The sequence below is a fragment of the Parasteatoda tepidariorum genome, chromosome 8 (genome assembly GCF_982258835.1).
Source record: "Parasteatoda tepidariorum strain Cologne lab strain chromosome 8, Ptep-v5.0, whole genome shotgun sequence".
Lineage (NCBI taxonomy): Eukaryota > Metazoa > Arthropoda > Arachnida > Araneae > Theridiidae > Parasteatoda > Parasteatoda tepidariorum.
Window position 1 is genome coordinate 28,880,684 of NC_141762.1, and position 23,257 is coordinate 28,903,940.

At 27.1% G+C, this 23,257-nt stretch overlaps 1 protein-coding gene across 7 annotated transcripts in view; it reads left to right on the top strand.

The window, feature by feature from the left end:
* The first annotated feature begins 10,292 nt into the window (after positions 1-10,292).
* Positions 10,293-23,257, top strand: part of LOC107453163 (uncharacterized) — a 41,326-nt gene continuing 28,361 nt past the window's right edge. The window contains exons 1-5 of one of the 7 annotated variants that reach the window (XM_071180550.2): positions 10,293-10,482; positions 14,192-14,321; positions 16,330-16,464; positions 18,258-18,413; positions 21,196-22,014. In XM_071180550.2, the coding sequence (XP_071036651.2) occupies positions 14,223-14,321; positions 16,330-16,464; positions 18,258-18,413; positions 21,196-22,014 (1,209 nt within the window). In that variant the 5' untranslated portion in view covers positions 10,293-10,482; positions 14,192-14,222. Of the gene's footprint in view, positions 10,483-10,628; positions 11,261-14,191; positions 14,322-16,329; positions 16,465-18,257; positions 18,414-21,195; positions 22,015-23,257 lie in introns of those variants that run through there. The other 6 variants (XM_071180549.2, XM_071180551.2, XM_087150072.1 and 3 more) reach the window with 6 other exon arrangements.

Here is a 23,257-nt window from a genome sequence, read left to right on the forward strand (position 1 = left end):
TAAAGTTAAACATTCTGAATATGAACTCCAATAGATTTTATTTCTATTAAATGAAAAGAAATTAAATTTAAGAATATTCTCTATCGCTCTAAGCTTCATAAATTAAAGTAGATAATGAAAGTTCATTGAACTCTAACTCTTTACCAGTCAACGATGTGTTAACACCATTTTTTAAATTATTGTAATTTTGTAAACAGTTTAAAGTTTCATAAAAATATTTTGATTTTTTTTCATAGAATTAAATATTTTGCATTTTTTACAAATAAGTTAAATTATTAACCATTACTTTTATTCAAAAAATATACTATTTTATTTTTATTATTGTTTACTTTATAAGAATGTAGCAATACAGTTCGATATAAAAAAACTTTTCAAAACATTTCAGAAGAAACTTTGATCTCTCTAGTTGTATAAGACTAAATAATACATATTTTCTTACTTTTTATTTTATTTTCCTTTATAAACCATTTAACACAAGTTTGATGACTGCTATTAAAATAGCTGAAAACTTTTCAAAAGATATGGCTTACTTTTGTATAGCAGAATCGAAAAAAAATCTAATGAAATATTTAAAAAAAAATTTTTTTTTTCATTGTAGGAATTTTCTATATTGTACTTATGTTTTATCATTTATTATACTGAAGCATATTGTTATATTATATGATTTATATATATTTTTTGATACTTATGTTTTAAGTTTAACGAGTGAATTTAAACGAGATCTAAAAAAGGAGACAATACAAAATGTAGACCACATGAAATGGTGAGTCGACATTTTAGTTTTTCTCAAATTTGGACTATGCTCAGCAATATATAGTTTCTTCTTTTTTTATTAACATTTTTTGGATTTAACCCCTTCAAAATACAATGAACTTTAATTGAAAAAAATCGTAATAATCAGTCGAATGGTTTAAAAGTTATGAGTTCTTACTGAAACAACATTTTATGATGGATGATAAAAAAATGATGAATGTTAACATTTATATGCCTATTGAAATGAATGATTTGTTGGTGAGAAAACATTTGATCAACTTTATTGTGATTTTGCTCTAACATACACATGGTGCCTAGCGTTTTTAAAAAGTGCTTAAAGGTGCTTATTTTCTATTTCCGTTATTTAAAAGCCCTTAAGGGTGTTTTTTTTTCATTTGGTGTATTTAAAAAGTGCTTAATTTTCCCTTTTCAAACATGAGAGTTTTTTTTCTCGTTACCATGTCGATTTTCGCCACGTATTATGCAAAAGCGTGCTTTTCACATTGTTCTATTCCACGTTTTCACAAATCATTGTGGCGTAACGTAGGTCCATAGTGTATGAAAACTCCAATAATTTTACATGTTTGATGAAATACATGCGAGTCCGTGCGTCTACTGAGCTGGGTTCGGCGAGATAATTGCCTTCTCGTGTGCAAATCTGCTGCATTTTGAAAGATATTCTCAATTTCAGACTTCATTTTCCACCCTACTGATATCGAACCAAAAAATCTCTCGATCATTTTATAATGGCTAATATAATCAAGAAAAAAGTTCTTTGTCAGAAACTAGTTATTTTCTCATGATCAGGGAAATTGGTCTTGGAAAACTATTTTGCAATTTGGTAATGTATATAGTGCTTAAAAATATTTTTTTAGTGCTTAAAGAGTGTACTTAAAAGGTGCTTATTTTTTGCTGAAAGATTTGGATGCGCACTCTGATACAGAATTGATTTCTATGACCAACAATCCAAATAATTATTTAATTAAAAATTGCTTCTATATACACAGCCATATATTGTGGTTAGTCAGATTTTTTTTTAATCACGTTTAGAAATGAAGTCTGTTAATCCATAATATCGTTCAAATTTTCTGCAACCTTAATACAGTGCCTAGTTGAACAATATTATAGTTTTTTTTCTAAATTTGATTACGCAATTCTATAATTTAACTTGGCGAGAATTCTGGTTTAATTTAAAACCTGGTTAAAATTGCTGCAGATTTACACCATTTTATCATTCAAAGTACTGATATTCTGATAAAACATTGAACAAATTTTTTTGACAGTGTTGAATCAATAGGCTAATTATAATTAACTTAACATTATTCTTGCTCCACATTAACAATTTAATTTATATGTTGTGATGCTGAAAAAAATGCATCACAGCATGTAAATTAATTTGAAGCAATAAAAAGCGTTTTTTTTTTTTTTTAATAAAAGAAAAAACATTTGATTTAAATGGTCCAATGAAAATTTTTATGGTTGTGTTTGATTACTGCAGTACAGTGCCTGGATCTGAAGGCGGTAAAAATGAAAATATCCCTAATTTCTTAAAGACTTACACATAATTAGCGTGAAAAAAGTATTACAACCGAACCTCGATCGATCATTCCAGCATCTTTCGTTTATGTCGTCTTGTTTTAACGGACCAGTCACAAATGCTATTCTTATAATGTTAATAATGCCAGTTTAGATCGTTTTTTAAGACTAACAGATCGTTCAAAAATTCTACTGACATTTAAAAAAAAAAAAAAATTTGTTTCGAGAAGAAAAGTATTAAATCCTGAGTTCTGATGCTAATGATGAAGAAGAAAATGAGAATTTGCATTCGTTACAGTGTGAGAAAAACGCTACAGAAGTCACATTTCTTGTTTATGTATCAGTTGACGAAAATGTTGAAATTTGAGGTGTTTTCAGTTAAAGAAATGGTTGCAGAAGTTTTTCTAATATTTTAAATAAATGTTTTTATTCATCTTTCTTTTGCATCGTGAATATTTATGTGTTGAGTACTTAATTTTTTTCAATTAAAATATTCTATTCTTATTGTAATTTTATTAATTTTCATTACTTCTTCGTGCTTTTTCAAGTCATTATTTGGTATTTTATATTCACCCGCATTCGTAGTTTTCCCGTATCTACCATTTGCAATGAATGGTCCCTTAAGAAACGATTGATCGACGCGAAGTTCTGTTGTGTACTGAATGTATTTTCAGAAGTATGTAATGGTAATGTGTTGATTGGGGGGTAATTTTTTTTATTTTTATGTTGGATCTTGATTTGAGTTGGGTTCAGTTTTTTTTTCCAAAGAGGTTGTTAAATTAAATCTTAATCTTATGGTTATTCAAATTAATAAGCTGCACAGCTTGTCTGATGATTTAATATAATATTTAAACAAAATAATGTTCACTTTTTTTTTAATATGAATTGTATTTCAAATGAATTTGCATTGCAAAATATTATTAGAAAAAAATCGAAAAGTATCCTTCTTTATGTTAAGAGTGTCTATGCTTTCAGCTACATGTGTCTTGGATAGGACTGGGCGATATTAGAAATTATATATCGTGATATATCGTCAGTTTTGCATCGCGATATAGCGATGTATCGCGATATAGTATTTTTGAATTTCATTTACTTTAAGGCACAGAAAGTCAGATTTCTATCAAGACTTCATACGCATATTGATTTAAATCAATTTATAAATGTGAAAATATATATGTTTTGCTAAAGAAAGATATTAAATAAATTGACTAAGATGTACAAATCTTACTTAAAATATTTATTGAAAAAATGTGTGTAGATACAGAATGAAATATTTGCACTTCTTTATCGTTTATAAGGTATAAGCAGTCTTAATTTAAGTTAACCCCTAAAATACCCTTAATGAAAAAAAATATTGTTATTAAACAAAAGCTGATTTTAAAATTTCAAAATATATTTTAATTAAAATAAAAGTTAGATTGACTAAAAGCCGAAGTTTAAAATTAAAAATGTTCGAATTTTAAACTAAAAAGTAAACATAAAAATTGTAATAATTTCTTAAAATTATCGTTCTCTGAAAGATTTCTCAGTTTAAAAATAAAAAGGGAATTTTATAAAGATATCTAGCTGAAATTATTGAAAGAAAATTTAAAAAATTAAAAAAAAAAGTTTGTTAAGAAATTCATTATACACTTAAAACAAAGTGTTAAAAATATTTTTTTTTTTTAAAAAAAAGAAACTTTTTTTAACAAATCAATATTTGCTTGTACTATTATGCGTAAATAATTACAGAATTATTAAGTTCGATCGTAATGTTCAAATTCTTAATGAAGAAGTAAACACAATTTTTGTTATATTTTCTAAAAATGATCACGCAAATAACAAAAGATTTCTTAGTTTAAAAATAAAAAAATAAATAAAAGTGAAATTTATCAATATATTTACCTAACAGCATAGGAACAAAATTTAAAAAATAAGTTCGTTAAAAAATTATTTTTAATGCTTAAAACAAAGAGCTAAATAAATTTTAGAAAAAAAAGGCTTCTTAAACACTATTTTTATTATTATTTCATATAAATAATTAAATTAAATTAAATAATGAACGAACGAAAAACAAAGTAAGGCAAAGTTTCTTAATTAAATTCTTAAAAATAAAAACAAAAGAATTGTGATATTCGGTAATATATTTAGCTAATTAACTAATAATATAAAACGAAAATTAAAAAAAAATAATGATTTTACTCTCTAATAAAACGAAGTAGTAATTGATAAAAAAAAGAAAAAAGAAAGAAATAAAATTCGCAAACTTTTCAAATTCTTTTGAACAAATAAAGTTTATTGACTTATGTCCAAAAAATAAGTTTTGTTTTAACTTTATTTCTAAAAATAAAAACAACTCAAGATTTATAAATTTAAAATCAGTAATAGAAGCCCATTAAATTATTAGAAGTTTTATCCGAAAGGTTTTTAATAAATTAAAAGAAAGTAAAAAAATAACCTAAAAAATTTATTTACTTTGTAATTTAATTCCTTATGGGTGCCTTAAATTAGATTTCCGATAATTTTCACATTTAAAAATATAAAAAAGTTTTGTCAGAAAATAAATAAAAAACTTACCTAATTAATGAAGAAACTTTTCTTTATAAATTCTATTCAATAATAAATTGCGTTCAGAACAAGGTTACGACGGCGATCACGAAGTTAATCCCATTGAAAATAATCTACAAGAAACGATTTCAAATCGCGAAGGTGCGAAAACGAACATGTGATATAACGATATAAGGTCTCAAAAGTGGTTCTGATTCTACCGCTCATCAGTCAAGGCCGTCTCAACATAACGAAACAATATCGTCTTCCACAGCGCGAATTGGAATCGGAACGTAAGAGAAAGTCCTTGCGTGTATCGCTATATCGCTATATCATTATATCGTCTTCTTCACTCGACGGCTTAAATCAAATTTCTGATGCATCGCTTGGAATGAAAGTTGCTGTATCGGTTTGCCGATATAGGCGTTAAATCGATATGTCGCGATATATCGATTTATAGCCCAGTCCTAGTCTTGGACTAAACTAGTGTTTTCAAAAATTTTACATAAATATTTCTTGCCTTAGGAATTTTCAAGCAAATTGACGCTGACCTTTCCTTTTTTTTTCAATATGAAATCACTTTCAAATGAATTCCGAATTTTAAAAAATTTACTGGATGTCTTAACTCATATTAGCGATTGCTCAACTATAAATGCTCAACTTTGTATAACTATAAGTCAACTATAAATGCTTAACTTGTTTGTAATGAAACAAGTTTTTTCTTTTCTTCTATTTTTTATAAATATTTCTTGACATATATGGATATTTTCAAACAAATTGAGGCTCACTTTTGAATATGAAACAAATTTCAAAGGGATTCTGTGTTGAAAAAATAAATAAATAAAAATTCGGAAATTGGTCAACCTAAAATTAGCTATACTTATGACATGGCCTCGAGTTCCGATGGAGCCCCCGAAGTCTAATTACATTTACAAAAAAAAAAAAATATTTTTTTCCTGACTAACTCCTTATCCTAATGTTTCCTACTGTTATTCTCTATTTTTTTTATAAAAAAAAGTGTCAGTGAGTGAGAGAGATTGAGATGAAATTAAAAAAAAAAAAAAAAAAAAAGTGGTTTAGCCACGCATTTAATCGATCATGATGGAAAGAACAGAAAGATGAACAGATACTTGTTTTTCATAGGGGTGGTTCGTTTCCTTTATTCATTGCACGCGCAATACAGTTTTGGGAAAAGGGAGCTTTGATTGCCAATCAGCAAGGAACAATGTTTTACAATTGTTATTCCTTGGATTTAATTACCATGCTCCTTCCTGTTTTATTTTGCTTAGTTTGTGTTCTAAACTCTAAATTAGAACAGCATTGACACTTAGCTTGGTGATGAGCTCAGGTGAGAGTGAGAGAGAATTAAAAGGTATCAACTATATCAATTTTATTTCGATTTCACAAAACAAGATCTAATTTGTGAGTATAAATTTTATAACGCATATTTATTGATTATTGTTGAAATGAGGAATTCAAATGACTTAAAATATGATCGACTGATTTAAAAGTTTACTTTCAGAGAGTGTCGCCTTTTCGCAACTGCTAGCGATACATTTGAAAATAACTTAGCGATTAGTAACAGTCTAATGCGTGCATTTTAGAATATGAAAATACATTAGGACTACACAGGCTACAATAATTTATATTTACTTATCAAGAAAAAGGAATGCTGGGCTCTTAATGAATAGAGTTTTATCAATTTTATTTAACTAATCAGGTGAACAACCAAATAAATTATTGGAAAGAAGTATTGAAAAGAATTGTAGAAGTAATAAAGTTTTTAGCATCATGAAAACTTGCATTCCGTGAAGACGATCAAACAATTAAATCACAGCATAAGGGAAATTATTTGGGAACTTAGGAAATATTGAGTGAACTTGACCATTTTCTTGCTGAACTTATAAAAAAATTATCCTATTTATCAGCTTCGATTTTTAATTAAGTTGTATCGATTATGGAACATAAAGTATTAAACAAAAAAATGGCACAACTAAAATATTTTTCAGTAAATGATAATTCAACTCCAAACATTTCCCAACATAGATTAGTTGACATTTGTTGTCCGATATGTGAACAACGGAATATCAGTGGAACATTTTTGGGATTTTATTCCAATTATGAGTCACAAATCTGAGTATTTTTGCCTGGAAAGGCAAGGAAGCGAAAGTTTAAAGATGTGATTTTTCTCTCAATAATTAATTGACACATTGATTAGCTGCTAAAATTTCGTTCAATGGAGTATGAACTAATAACTGATTTGTTCGGATTTTTTTCAAATTTGAATTCTTTAAAGTTCTAGGAATTAAATTAATGCTTCACTGTAATAATTTGAGAAGATTTTATACCAATAATATGAATGAAAAAGAACTAGAATTGGAACATTTCAAGCATTATTTGGCCAAAGAAAATAAGTTAGACCTATTAGGCATAGATGATATACTTAAAATACTATAAAACAACAATTTCGAAGACACATTTCCAAACAATGACTTTTCACTGCGAATTTTTTGTTACTCATGATAACTAATTGTAGTAGCGAACACTCATTCACCAGACTGAAATTAATAATAAATGAGTTAAGAAACAGTATGACTTAAGAAAATAAGTGAGTCGGTCATGAGCATTGAATATGATGTCTTGCAGGAAATTGATTAAAATGATGTGATAGACTTCGCCTTTCAAATAACGTGAAAAGTATTGCTACCTTAAACTTTCTATACAAATAATGTATTAAAACTTTTATAATAATGTGTTTGTTTTTCACTCCTAAAATAAAATAATTTTTAAAAATTACACAATTTAATGTTTTTTTCTTCTAAAATTACTAATAAAGGGCCTCTAAATAAAAACAGGCCCAGGGCCCCTAAGAACATAAAAACGGCTCTGACTTATGATCTGATCTTATCATGTTTTAGACTAAACAAGTTTGTATTAAAAATTTCCTTAAATATTTTTTGACAAATATGGACATTTTCAAGCAAATTGACTCATATTTTTTAGCACGAAACAAGTTTTAAATGAATTACGCATTGCAAAAAATTATAAAAAAAAATTCGCAAAATGTCAACTTTTATATTAGCGATATAAATGTGGTGAAATTCGTGTCTTGGATTAAAGCTTTTTTTATTTATTTATTTATCCTTAAATTTCAATAAATATTTATTTACATTGTATAGTCTTTGCATTGTATACGTACATTTTCAAAGAATTCAGTCTTTGCAAAAAAATATAAAAAATTAGTCAAGTGCCCACCATTATATTTGTGATATTTATGCTTGGAACTTAGCAAGTTTTGGACCAACCAAGTTTTCTTCTTAAATTTTTCAAAAATATTTTATTTTCTTAGAATATATGAATATTTTAAACGACTTGACGTCTATTTTTTAAAAAAAGAAACATGCTTCTTATAAATTCCAAAAAAATTATTGAAAGAATTCGTTAAATGTCGATATTTATGTTAGCGATATTCATACTTGTTAATTCCCTTATAATTCAACGCTTTAGTATTTGGGGGATAAAATGGAATTATTATTTTTCTGCCTAACACCCTTTTAATTTTTCATTCTTTTAAAATAACTTTTATAAATACAGTTTGATATCATAGCATTTTTTTTAAAACTATAAAATAAAACAACAAACTTTTTTAGGAAAAGAGCATATCATGAACGATTCATACCAAGAAACGTGCATGAGTAAATAAAAATGCCTACAAAACAAAGTTTTTCAGACTTTTGTGAAAACATTTGCAGGTAGTTTTTAAGTTATCATCAATTAACTATTAAATGCATAATACAATTTAGTTTATTAATTCATTTTTATTTTAAGCTCACATTTGACTGCAAGCATTGCGTAAGTCAGTAGTATAGTGTATATGTTATTAGCTTTTGAGGATTATTATTATTTTTTTATATATCATATGTATTAGAATTGATTGAGATTGAGAGATAAGGAAAAGGGGGAAAACATGCTACATGCGTAATAATTTCAGAGACGACTGACTAATGATGAAGCTTTTTATTAACATATGACCATAGGTCATAAAGGTTCGGCCTTCTTTTAGCGGAACCTCGATACTTAAAAGAAATTCCGCATAAGAAAAATATTACTCAACTGAAAGCAACTATTTATTTTGAAAATAGTTAATAAATTAGAATTTTATTAACCATTTCGAAAATTTTTAATGAATGACGAAGGAAATTTTTTCACAGTGTAGTTTTCACACACAACACTAGATTTAAAATTGGATTATATATCAGGTAGTTGAATTTACGAGCCTTAAATTTGCAACTAGTCTTAGTCTAGTTCATACTTTGATTTTATTGTAAGAATAAAATCAAAGTAATTTTATTGTAAGAAGATGAATGAGCTAAAATGCGGTTCTTGTTTAAATAAAAATGAAAAAGGACGAAAATAAACGTTAAGAATAATTATCAGATCAATATTAAATAACTAATGGAAAATTAATTGGATACAAATTTTATTGCAGGGTTTCATAACTGATAATGTTCTAAAGAAATTCTTGCAACACATTTGAAGGTAAACTTCATATAAAATTAATTAAAATTGGGAAAGTATAGCTTTGACTACTATTAGCTGATTTCTTGTTCCGCATAAACTGGATTTTTATAATTACGATATTTTGCTTATTACATCGGTAGTTCCACCGAAAAGATGTTTTTTTAAATTATTTTATTAAGAATTTTATTTAGTTTGAAATGAATTATAATTTTATTATTAGTGTAATTTTTCTAGCGATACAAGTATAAGTTACACAGAAAATTAAGTTCTTTTAGCGAGGAGTCGTTGGAAAAAAAAAAGGAGTAAATAAAAAAAAAGTAAGGTGGTGGTATATTTATAACTGAATTGTGAAGGGTGTAAATTTTCCTCCATAGAGATAATTTCGAATATTTTATGTTTTATGACGATATATGACGAATATTTTATGTTTTATTCGAATATTTTATGTTTTATGTTCATCAATCTCCATTTCTCTCAAAAGCATTGAGAGAAACAGAGGATGGCTCGCTCAAAAAAAAAAAAAAAATAATAATAATAATAAAAAAAATAAAAAATTTATATTTGTACCACTTTTTATTTTTTCGAAGTACTTAAAAATATGTATGAAAAACTGCATTTTTGGGGGACTTATTTCTTCACTTTTTAAAAAAAGCGGCATAAAAATTATTCAATACGTTAACAGAAAAGAACAATGTATATGTTATCGATTTATTTTCGCATTAATCATTATTTTCTTTGTTGTGAGCCATTAATATTTTTTCAGACAGCAAATACTAATTAGTGCTATATGGCTTTTGGCTGCTATCTTTACCTTAATTCAGATTAACCAATGATAGGATACTTTGTATATAATAAAGGGCAATAAGTATATTTCTTGCGTTTTCATTTATGACTAATAAGAACGATTGTGTTTGTTATTATATTGGCTCAAAGCTGCATGCATTAAGAAAAAAACACTCTTTTTCTGAAAATAGGGTCAGCGCCATCTTATTGGAGTTCGAAAAATGACGATATCTCGTGAAATCACGCACTTGAACGAGAGTCAGTGGGTGAAGGTGTAGTGTGAAAGGTGGGAACCTAAATACACTGTTAATTTGAAGTAATTTTAAACCATATAAAATATTGGGAATTATTTTATGTATCAAGGTAAGTTTTTACCTTTATAAAAAGATGTTCATTTACCGTGAAAATGATTTAAATGAAAGATATATGTTGATGAGATGTTTAATGAGTCCTCTCTTTTCTTTCTTCCCCACCCTTATTTTCCTTTTATGCTTTTGGTACAGTCCTTTGAAGTTGTGCCGGTCCTCTGGCCTAGTAACCCTCCAGTAATGAAGAGGCTTTAGGACAAAATTCACATTACCTAATAACTTAGTTTTACATGATATTTTTAATAAAAATTACCATACAAAAATATTCCAAACTTGCTTTAGAAGTGGCTGATATGGTTGAGTCAGACATCTTAATAATGGCGTCGTTGTTAGTCAAAAAATACATGTTTCTTTATTAACGTAACTGTGCTCTGGTTTATGAAATGTTGATGTCATTTATATCTGACTCGTAAAATGAATTAATAAATATCTATTTAAACCACTGATTAATAAACTATCAAACGAATACTTTAAGAGATACAGAAAATATAGACAAAACGCAATTTTTTAATAATTTTATTTATAAACAATAATACAACACACTCGTTGAACGAATACCAATAATCGTCTGTTTCATTCTTTTGTTACATTTCCGTTCTGTTACATTATGTATTCCTTTTAAACTAATTCACATGAAACGTTGATTTATAATTTAGCAATAAATATTTATTTTAGTACTACTACATTTGATTCAGAAGTAAAGGATACATTATTTATCTATTTTCTGTGTTGCCTGCATTTCGCTTTTCTTGAGTTATGTTCATTAATTTGATGTAGGCATCAATTGTTTAATATTTAAATTAATTAAGCGTAAGCATTATTTATTTATAATAATCTAGAAGTTATAGATGCAATTTATATTATTTAATCTAGACATTGTTTTTATTATAGGGATATTGAATCAATACCTAGTATGATTAGATCTAAAATCTGTGTTTTTCGATTATATTATTGCTTCTAAACTCTCTTAAAGTGAGATACCAATTCAAGATTTACTTCCATTATTATTGGTTTTTTAATTTTTAAAGCACTTGTATTTTTTTAAGCAAATGTATTTTTCAAGAGGAGTGCTATTTTTATGCTTGTTGTTAAAAAAAAATTATTGTTGATTTAGTCCTCATTAATTAATTAATACTTTTATTGGAGTAAATTATCACCATTAAAATAAGGAGTTTAATTTTTTTTAGAATATGCTTTTAGGCTTTCATATAATAATTTGACACTGGTTATTTATATATTAGAAGCTGCCACTTATTCTTTAGCCTCTCACATTTGTCTTTAAACTTAATATTTTGAATTTTATAATTAAAATGAATAAAATCACTGCATAAAAAACATTTATCAACATAAGTTCAATCTTAAACTCATTCTTATATTCAAATCTTAAAAAAAAAAGAGAGAGAGAAAGGGAAAAGAAAAACATAGTTTAAAGAAATGTTTTGAGTGTTATAAAACTCTCAGAGATCTTTCCATATTAGGATCTGTCATGCCAACTGCAATCGCCAAGGCACCAACTTTATTTTAAATGGGAAAAATTTAAAAAAAAAAAAAAAATGCACATGCTGATTTGCCTGAGGGTGGCAATGAGTTATACCCTTTGAGTTGGTCCCTTTCTGTGAATTTTTTTTTTAAGCTTCTTGTGCGCTGCTGCCCGGAAGTCGCCGAGACTTGGCCACAGATCATGATATGGAAATCTCCCCCAAACTTACACATTCAAATATTTTGTTTGCATTTTCCATAAAGCAACTGAATTTAACTTCTATGTATGCTTATTATTCTTGTACATGTTAAATATTAATTAAAAATAGCTTCTGTTATTAATAGGATGTACTAAAGAAAAGTAATTGTACATATACAAATATTTCAATTTAATATAAAAAATATCATTTGAAAAATTATAAAAATCTTGGTTTGCATAAATTCTTTCCAGTTCATTAGAATTATTTCTGTATTTTGTATATTAATTGTAATTCTCCTATGCGATAAGGGTTTCATTTATTAAATCAGGGGTCTGTCTAGGTTTTTCTGAAAGGTACCTATTTTGTGAAAATTTAGGCATAATTTGTGAAAATTAAGGCATAATTTGTGAAAATTACAGGCATAATTTGTTAAAATTAAATTTAAAAATCAGCAAAAAAATATGGATTTATCGATTCATACTGGTTACAAAAATAAAATTTTAAGAAAAAGTATTTTGTGAAACTACCGTTTTTCCTAAAGTTGAATTTGTGAAGGTACCGCTAAACAGTTGTAAATTTGGCCTAGACAGACCCCTGTATATATATGTTTAATTCAAATCATTAATCTTTTCATTGCTTTATGATAAAAGTACTTTTTTAATGTTTTGTATGTTTCAAGAAATTGTTTCCATAACTGAATTTTTAAAGTTGTGAATTGTTAAAAAGGTATCTTAAATAATATGTTTAAGTATTTGATGTACATTCAAATATTTAGAATAAGTAGTCATTGCATGCAAAAAATATTGTATCGAATTAGAACTATATAAATTATAAAATATATTTATTTATATACTCATTTATTGAATCTAGAATCTTACTAAATCTAGTTAGTTGGTTTTGCTTTAAGTGTACTAATCTAATTCTCAATTTCTAAATGTATACTTCGCAAGAATTTTTATTTTGAGGATAAAGTTTTAATTAAAAATGCTATTGGTGTAGTGTTAGAAAATATTTTTTATTAAAATGAAAAGTTAATTATCGAAATATTTTAATTCAACATAAAATCCTTTGTTTTTACCAAAAGTAGAAAGATGGAATATCCCCACTCCTCTCTTGAAATTAAAACTGTTTAAACGTTTTTTTAATGGTATTTTTAAAAAAAATTTAGAGTAAGTTCCAAAAAGTTCATATCTAGGAACTGACCCAATGTAATTAGAAGCAATAAGTATTTGTTTTTAAAAGTATGATACAATATTTATGTTATGAACTTAAGTATTTTTTGCATTTGTTCTTGTTTAATTTTTACTAGCTGAAAGATAGGTAATTGTTCTCTTGTAAAAAAAAAAAAAAAAAAAAAAATCCTGTTTGATACAATAATTTTTTTTATGCAAAAAAAATAGAAATTAATTTTCAAAAGGAAAATACTGTTTTCCTTTCTTCTATTTATATATATTTTAACCACCATTTGAAAGAGATGATTAACCACAAGTGAATTCCTGTTGAGGCAGAGTTATTGAATTCTCAAAAATTTCCTTAAATTTTTTTTTCTTTTAATATTTTGAGCCTTTTTTGGGAATATTTCCGTAACGTGATCTGTCGCGACAACTGCAATCGCCAAGGTGCCAAATAGATTAACTTGCAAATTTTAAAAAAAAAAAAATTGTAGATGTTTTCCAGGAGGTGGCTACGATTTATACCTTTCGAGTTAGTCCCTTTCTGTGGTGTTTTTGTTAAGTTTCTTGTGGGCTGCTGCCCGGTAGTTACCAAGAGTTTACAATTTTTCGCCATAGATCATGATAGGGAAATCTCTCTCTATTTTTACATAACTAAAAACTATTGCACTTATCTCAAGTACTGATAATGATTTTTTATCTTGATAAATGAATTATTTGTACACTATTATATACTTTTAAAAATAAACTTTGCCCAATTTACATTTCTAAATTTAATTAAAGCTTTGTATGCAGTTTATAAGCAATATTTATTTTAAAATAATTAAGATGATATATATTTTTTGAAACATAGCTTATGCTGTCAGTAACAAAACTCCCGGCCGATGGCATCCAATTCACCTGAGCCATCTTCATCATCAGAAACATCAGCTCAGCATGTGCAAGAAGATATACATTCGAGGGACATGCGTACTTTTTGTGACGTATGTTTTGATTATTTTACTGTTGAATAGTTTTATTTGAAATTTTTTTTTCTGTCAGTTGTATTTTTAGTATTATTATAGGTCAGTTAAAATGAAAAATCAAATAACTGAGATGTAAAGAGTTGTAACCAGGATTAGCAAAAATCATATTTTTTTAAAATAATAAAAGAAAATCAGATTTTTAAAATTTTCAATCAGATTATTTGATTTTTTAAAATTTAGCAACCAAAATATCTGATAAGATGTATTAATAGCACTTAATATTATTTAAAAATATTTTAGCTAAAATAGTAAATAATTCTTACTAAAATGGTTAAAATTATTATTCAATTACTGAAAACTAATACATATTAAATAAATTAAATCATAGTTATGTTTTTCAAGCCCAACTTGCTAATGAATGTTAAAGATTAGGAGACTATTTGACAATTAGCTATCTAATAAATTAGTTAAGATCAAAAAACATGACTGAAAAAATTATTTTGAGTTACTTTGGCTGCATACATATTTGATAAGTTTGAAAAGCACTGAATTTAAATAAGCATGGAACTAAATGGGTATGCTAAAAAATATAATTTTTTTTTGCCCTCAAATTATTTTATTTATATTTAAATATATTAAAAGTTTCATGACATTCTTATCCACATTAAGTTTAATTTTTTTTCTTTAATTTTTAGCCTACTTTGAAATGCAGTCAAACCCCCGCTATAGTGAACCTTCAAGGGACCAAAATTTCAGTTCACTATATCCGTAACACAGGCAATTTAACTAATAGTTCCCAAACTCCTCCCTTTTATTACACATTATTCAAATAAATGACTGAAAAATATTATGTAGTAGCAAAAAATGTGTTATTTTTCACTACTCTTCGTCTTGCTTACAAAAATAATTAGTAATCTTTAGCTGATGAGCAATCCTCTACATCAGTTATGGAAACACTTCCCGACTCACAGATAATTTTCCCCGAATTTCTGTTATTCCGTTTTTTAAGCCTGTCCAACCAGCCATTCGAGCACATGAAAGTAGTCTCATAAAATCACTTAGCAAATTTATCCACATTTGTCCAGATTGCGGCTTCTTCTAATGGTGAACCACTTCAGTGATTCTTCTTCAACATCCTTGTGATCTGCTTTTCTCAACTTTTTTCTGCCATCTAAATTTTTTTCATGAGCAGAAATTATTAATTGCCTATATTTTCATTTGTTACAAACTTCAGATTTGGATAGTTTATACAAAAAAAAAAAAAAAAAAAAAAAAAAAAATAATCAACAAAAAAAAAATGAAGAAAAAAATCAGTCGAAGACAGAAAAAAGTTCATTATATCCAACTTCCTCACTTTTTTGGTTCACTATATCCACAAAAAATAACATTATGCGTGTATAGCAAGGCACGGGACCAAACATTTGGTTCACTATATCCGGGAGTTCACTATAAGCCGTGTTCACTATAGCGGGGTTTGACTGTATAATAATTAACATGTATATCCCTTTTATTATTTCTTATTAAGAAATCTTCGTAATGAAGCGAGACTTAGGAAAATAACATTCTAAATGAGGAATTTATTAACTGTATTGTGCAAAAAAGAACAATATTTTATTCCTATTTTTTAATTTTTTATTTTAAATCAGCTTATTTAAATTAATGTCTTATAAAAAATATTAGGTGATTTAAATCAATGATTTTTTAAAAAAAATATTAGGTGATTTAAATTGAGATTTTAATCATGATTTCATCATGGTGGTAATTAGCATCTTATCAAAATTTCATTTCTCAACTGTAAATAATTAATCTATCAAAAGCTATATGTGAATAAAGATTCTAAGTGATATTTTAGTAAGAGATACAAAGTTGATTTGTATCTCTTACTAAAATATCACTTCGAATCTTTATCCACTAAAATTCTTATTCAGTTCTAGGTATGAAATGAGTACTATTTGAATGAAAACATTGTTGTATATTTGTCTTGTAATGTAGTTTTAAACTTAATTTATTACTCATTTTCAAATAGGTAAACTATGTTGGGGATGGAAATGGAGTTCCATTCCAAGAGGAATTTAATTTTAAACCAGGTCCTAGTTTATCTCCAATGGTCAGCTATGGTTCATTAATTGACACTTGTAGTTCATCTGCTACTTACGCTCAGGTATAATATCTTATAATTATTTAATCTTTGTTTTAAGTACTGAAATGTAACAAATAGAAATAATGTAATGCAAAACTAAGCTTCATTTTTTTTTTCTGAATTATTTCTCAATATTATTATTTTTTTGCTACAAAATATTTGTAATTACAATCAGGGTTGGAGTTTTTGCCGGCAAAAAGGGTTTTTTGCCAGGACAGTGGCAAAAACCTGGTAAAAACCGGCGAAAATCAAATTATCTAAATTGTTGATTAAATATTATTACAAAATACTTAAACAAATTTAAATCAATCATAAAGAATAATAATTTTGATACATTACATGAAAAAATTATTTTAACATATTAATAATTAATATAAGGGCAATAATTTTTAAAACATTGAAAGTTTTTGACCTCTTTTCATTTTAGAATCCTTAAATAAACATTTTTTTACAAATAAATAAATATTATTATTTGTATAATATTATTATATTATAAAAAATTATTATTTGTACAATAATTAACTACACATCTTAATAGATATTTTATGCTTTAAATTATAGCTATATTAATTTAAAATAAGTTATTTCACTGGAAAAAAGAATAATCGCAAATTTTCCAATCAATAATGCTTTAAACTACTAAAATGATATAATATTAAATTATGATTTAATTATGGAATAATAATTTTTTAATTTTTTGTAATTATTTATATTTATAGTATATATTTCAATTTTAGGAATAATTTTGTACCAAAAATGTGTTTTTGTCCTCTCATCTTGGAAAATATAGGTTTTTGCCAATTTGCTTGACAAAAACCTGTTTTTGCCAGGACGGTTTTTACCGGTATTTACCATGGTTTTTTCCACCTGCGGCAAAATCTTGCCAACCCTGATTACAATACATAATTACAAGATCAATGTAATAGTGATATTTTTTTTTGCTAGATAGCTACAGGAAATATTATTTTATAATTAATAATTAATGGTTTACTAATTATAAACTCTTAGGAAATACTTAAAATATGTCAGTATAAAATTAGGAAGTCTAGTGTTGTTCAACTATTTTCTTGTCATACAATAAGAAAGTGAGATCAAAGCTCTTGGGGTATGAGAGTTTAACTAATGATAAAAAAAGTGTCATGCTTGTAGTTTTTTTTTAGTTGATGTAAGCTGTTAAATGTTTAGTGTTAAATTCTGTTAGTTAATTATGCATATAAACATTGTAATTTATTTGTAATTAGTAAATAACTCAATATTTAAATCTCTATGATATCAGAAATCCTGTGATCAGAAAATGGTTTAAAGACAAGGTTGATTTTTTGGTGTGCGTAAATTTGATTTTTAATGTGACAAGCGACAAAAATTGCATTTAAACCAACAAAAACTTTAGAGAGAAGAAAGATTGTATTTTGTTTTACATAACATAAACTCTGTATCACTTTAAACTGAATATGTTATTAAATTTAATTCTGTAAAATCATCAACTTATAAAGTTCATATCTGAGTTTAGGTACTTAGGTTAGGTAGAGTTTTTTTACATGATAGTTTTATCCATAGTTAAAACCCTTCAAAAACCTTCCAACCCAGCACAAAGATAAAATCTAAATCAGCATTGTATTTATTGGTCTTAAATAGCATCTTAAAGAATCTTTTTTTCTTAATTTCTGGTCTTAAATAATGTTTGGAAAAAAAGCTTGGGAAATGTAATTGTAGAGGAAAGGACGGTACACATTGTTCAAGAGTTAGCAATATGTATGGACAACTTCTCTTAAACAATGGAATGCAGACAAATAATTGTTGTTTTTTTTATTTAGGTTTCCTTGCCTTCATATTCAACAGTCACACATGTGTCTACCAGCAATGAAAATGATTTTCATTCACCTGAAACTAATACGTCTCATGAACAGGAAGCTTACATTTCTAGTGATACGAGCAAGAAGATCTCAATTCTATCTATACCCGTTTCCCCGGTAGCTAGTGTTTTAATATTTAACAGATTTTTGCTTTGTTCTGGTGAAGAATGCTGTTTTCTCCTAGTGTTAAATTAAAGTAAATTTTGGATCAATTCAGAATTGATTGACTTGTCCACTGCAGAAAAGTTAATTCAATATATATCTGTAAAATTTCCTATTAGAGCTTGCTTGAAAATGTGCTTTATCATATTACACTTCTTTAAAATTTTTATTCTCAGATCAAATTTTATTGCTACATGAAAGGAAAAAAAAAGTTATAACTATAAATTTTAAACATTGAAAAGTTGTTTGTTACATATATATCTATATATATATATATTGTACGATAAACAAAAAACCTCAATACAAAATACGTCAAGTAGGGACATATTATTAATATCATAGATCGAATTTTCCAGAGAGATTTTTTTTAAACAAAAAATATTAATATTATGGAAAAATAGTATTTAACATACAGCAGTTAGCACATAGGATTTGTCAAGCACCAGATTCTGCCAGTAAAAAATTTTATCCTAGTGTTGTATCCTAATTTTTTCTTTTGATATCGCTTTGTGTATAAATACTTTACTAATCTTCTTAGATTTTTAGCTAACACGTGGAGTTATCATATGTTTAAATCTTATAACATCCAAGTTTAAATTTTCATCAAAGTAATTCATGCTGCTTCAACATTAGCCATTTATCTTCAGGGTCTTGAAAAATTAAATATTTATCACGATCTGAGTAATTAACTTAGTTTTAACTCAGATTCAATCCTGTCAGGAAAATACAAAAGGAAACATATTAATCTTACCTTAAATGGGAAAGAAAAGTTATTAAAAAGGAATAAATTAAGTAATGAAAATAATTCTAGAAATATTAGTTAATTTATTTTCACATGTCAAGCTATTGTTTAACAATTTTCAACTTATTTCAGGCCACATGGCCAAGTATGTACAATATTATTACATACAAAAAAATTGTGATGGTAACATTGTATTATTTAATTAATCAATAGAAAGGTTAATCTCTAGAGCAGAAGGAAATTAAGTTTTTAAAAAAAAATTATCAGTAAAACTGATTAGCACGGACACATGTCATGTGTGCCAAAAGTTAAAGAATTTAGAATAACATTTCTATTAAAGTAAAACTGGAGGATTGCAAAAACTTTAAAGACTAATGTTTATAAAAAAGATTTCATATCTTTTTTAGATCAGGGACATATCTTCCATATGTCCCTGATCTCGTGACAGGATCTCAATGGGAAAAATCTTGCTGACAGGGAATGCTATTCACTAGTTGCTACACCTTTCTAAAAAAAAAAGTTCTCTCTCCTGCTCAGAAAAGTAGCTCCTCCCTAAGGTGGCTGGTTGGCTAAAGCGTTGTTACGTCATTACTCTAGTGACAAATCATTAGATCTCACTTGTGTACTTAAGACCGGAAAAAATTGAGTTTCAAGTAGGGAATAAGGGATAAGCTAAGAAGATTTAGGGGGAAAAATAGGAAATATATCTGCTCTAGTTAAAAACATTCCCCCCCTTTTTTTAACTGCTCTCAGAGAATTAACATCATAAAACAGATTGTTTTTCTATTACATTGTTTCTTGATTACTTATTTATTATCTATGAAGGCTGGTTTTCACATGCTAGTAATGTCCTACGTCAGAGATGGCGAACCAAACACAAAGTTCACTATGAAGCATATTTACAATTAAATTAAAATTCACAGAAAATTAACAAGCTAACAATAAATAACTAGCAAAAAAAAATTTAACCATTCTGCTTAAACTAACATCTTATATCCCTAATATAAATTACTTGTCATCTAATCTGCAACAATAGAAGTCACACTGATGTTACTTTAAGTGAAATTACGCTTATAGCTGAGACATTGCAAAATGTATTTTTTTCTTCTTAGTAAATAAGGAGTTTTGAGTTGATAGTATTTATTATTATTATTTACCCAATAATCAAGAAGTCAAAACTATTTGTCGGCACGTCTATGACCTCATTAAACAATTTTTTTGAAAAAAATGGCATGTTGGTGCATAAAGGTTTACCACCCCTGTCCTAGATCATAAAATCAGGTGTCTATAAGAAAACTCAGCAATCCTATTTTCCACAAGAAATATGTTAAATTTAGCTTCCAAATCTTTCACAATCTATAACATGTGATTTAAAAAGTTGAAAACTATGAGGCATTGTGTCAAAATTCCATATTTGCTGGCTAGTGCAGCCACAACATACATCATTGAAAAAAATTATTTTTTTTAGTACAAATTTTATGCGTGGTGCATGTTTACTAAAGTTTTTCAATTTTAACCATTTATTTCTTTACCGTAGCATTTGTCTACAATTTAAATTATTGTGCATAATTTTTTTTTAAGTTCTGTAAATATGTTAAATTTATCCTCCAAATTTTCACAACCTAACAAATTATGAATTGTTCGCTTGATGAACTTTATAATTAAAAAGACAATATGGCTTATTTCAATATTTACTGGCTAGTACAGCTACAAAATACATAAAGGGTGATAGATTGTTGTGCACAAATCGTTTTCAATTTACGTAAAGTTTGAAAATTAATTTTCATAGAAAATGTTAATGTTAAGTTTGTTTATATTTAACATAAATGAAGTATAGCCTTAATTTAAAAGCTTAATGATGCTATAACTGGTGAATTTATCTAAATACTAATTTGGAGAATAATTAGGTTTATATTATTAATTTGTTATACTTATTAAATTTTAAAAGTTACCAAAATTTGTTTTCTTTTTAACTCATTTGGTCTTGTGTTACAGATGCTGCAGTCCCATCCTGACACTTTAAACATTCCGTCAGCCGAAGAAACAGCTTCTGCAAATGTCTTGAGCCTGCATGAAGATTCTGTCGATTCTCATCATTCCCAAGTACAAGATGAAGATCACCTGGAACCGGTTGCTTTATCTGTTGACCACCTTAATTTACCCCATGTATCTATTGTTCACCACGGCATACCAAATCTTGGCAATCTTCCTATAATTTTGGATAGAAATAGCCTAGCTGCTTTGATCTCATCATCCAGAGGGGATGGCACTCTCACTCTGGATGTCTCTCACCTCCCACGCTCTCTGTTGTCTAGTCAGAGTATCTCACAAAGAACAGTTCCAGAACAACCTCAGTTCCTTTCTGCTGATGCTTCAACCATTCCTAACATATCCACTACAATTTTACCTCCACTATTGTCCCAAAAAGATATTCTTACTTCTATCATTGCTAGTTCCTCTACCTCTACTGTTCCCACAAGCTCTTCAGTTGGAAATAACTTCCCAATCAACCATAAGCAGATGTTAGCTCAAAAATATGCTGCTGAGATGCTGGGTCCAACCACCACTGCCAGTTTGATCAACGAACTAAGGGATCAGCAGCTGATTGAGAGTATGAGTGATAGATCTTCGTCAGCCTACGTAGTCCCATCTAGTGCTAATTCACTGATTGACTCTAATGCCCTGTATGATGATCAAACCTCCTCATTACCAAGTACCTCTGTTAGTCAGTGTTTACCGTTAGATGTGTACGCCATTGACAGGAGTGTTGCATTGGTATCTAGCTCACGTGATAGTCCTGAAACAGTTATACAGGTAAAATTAAATTACTGAAACTTCAACTAAGATTTTTTTAAATATATATATTTTACACAGTAGTAAAAAAAAATTATTTTTTATGATATATTTTGACATTATATATTTCATATTTGATATATTGCATCTATAAACCGTTTTTGTTACAAGTATCAAATAGATTTTACTTATAAAATTAATTATATGGCTTTAAATTTTTCCTTTCAATCTGCAATTCTTTTTTTTTTTTTGTATTATTTTTACTCTTAGTATTGAGTGATATTGTTAGTAACATAAAATCACAAAGCATCACATCACCCAACTTTGGCCAATCAGCTAGTTCTATTTTTAAGAGCTCTATCTTTTAACAGCTATAATAGCAGTGTTTGAGAATAGTAGTCCTTCTCCAAATTTTCATGCCAAAACCAACAAGAATACTTTAAGCCACCACCAATTTAATGTGCACCTTTCTCAAAGCAGTATCTTATTCGGATAATTATTATTGTTTTTAGGACGCTTGCAGATTATGATTTTTTTTATATACCATAATTTCGCGTGCATACGCCACCTTGCCATCTACGCCGCAATCGTAAAATTTGATTAAAAAGGAAAGTTTTTGAAAAGGAAAAGTTATATTAGTTAAAAACTCTTATCAGATATGCTGCACAAAATTTAATTGCTTGATCGATCGTGGAACGCACCTGTTTTAAATAAGAAGTTATACGGAAAGTAAATTAGTCAACCTTTGAAAATCATTAAATATTCAATAAATTAATGCATGCAGTTTTACTTAAAATAAAAAAAAATATGTATTTCGATAATTTTCAACATAGCTTTTCAAATGTATGCAAAATTATACCATGTAAATGAGTGCGCAATTCAAATGCAACACAAACACATTAAATTAATAAATACTAATTTAAAATACTCAAATTATGTGTAAACCAAGTGATTACAAACCTAATTATATTAAAATAAGTTATCAAAATACAATAAATTGATGAAAAGAATCTTACTTGATGCAAAATTTTACCATATAGACCAATTACGATTGTATCATGACGCTTTATGGTAATTTGATTTGAAATACCTAAATATTATAAAATCAAATGATTACTCAGCTTAAAATTCTTACAATAATTCAAACAAATATTAATAAAATAAAATAAATCTTGTCTAACAACCAAAACAATCATGAAAGCATCCCATTTTGTTTTTTTACTAATTTTAAATTTCTAAAATTTTAACCTATCAAATGATAAAC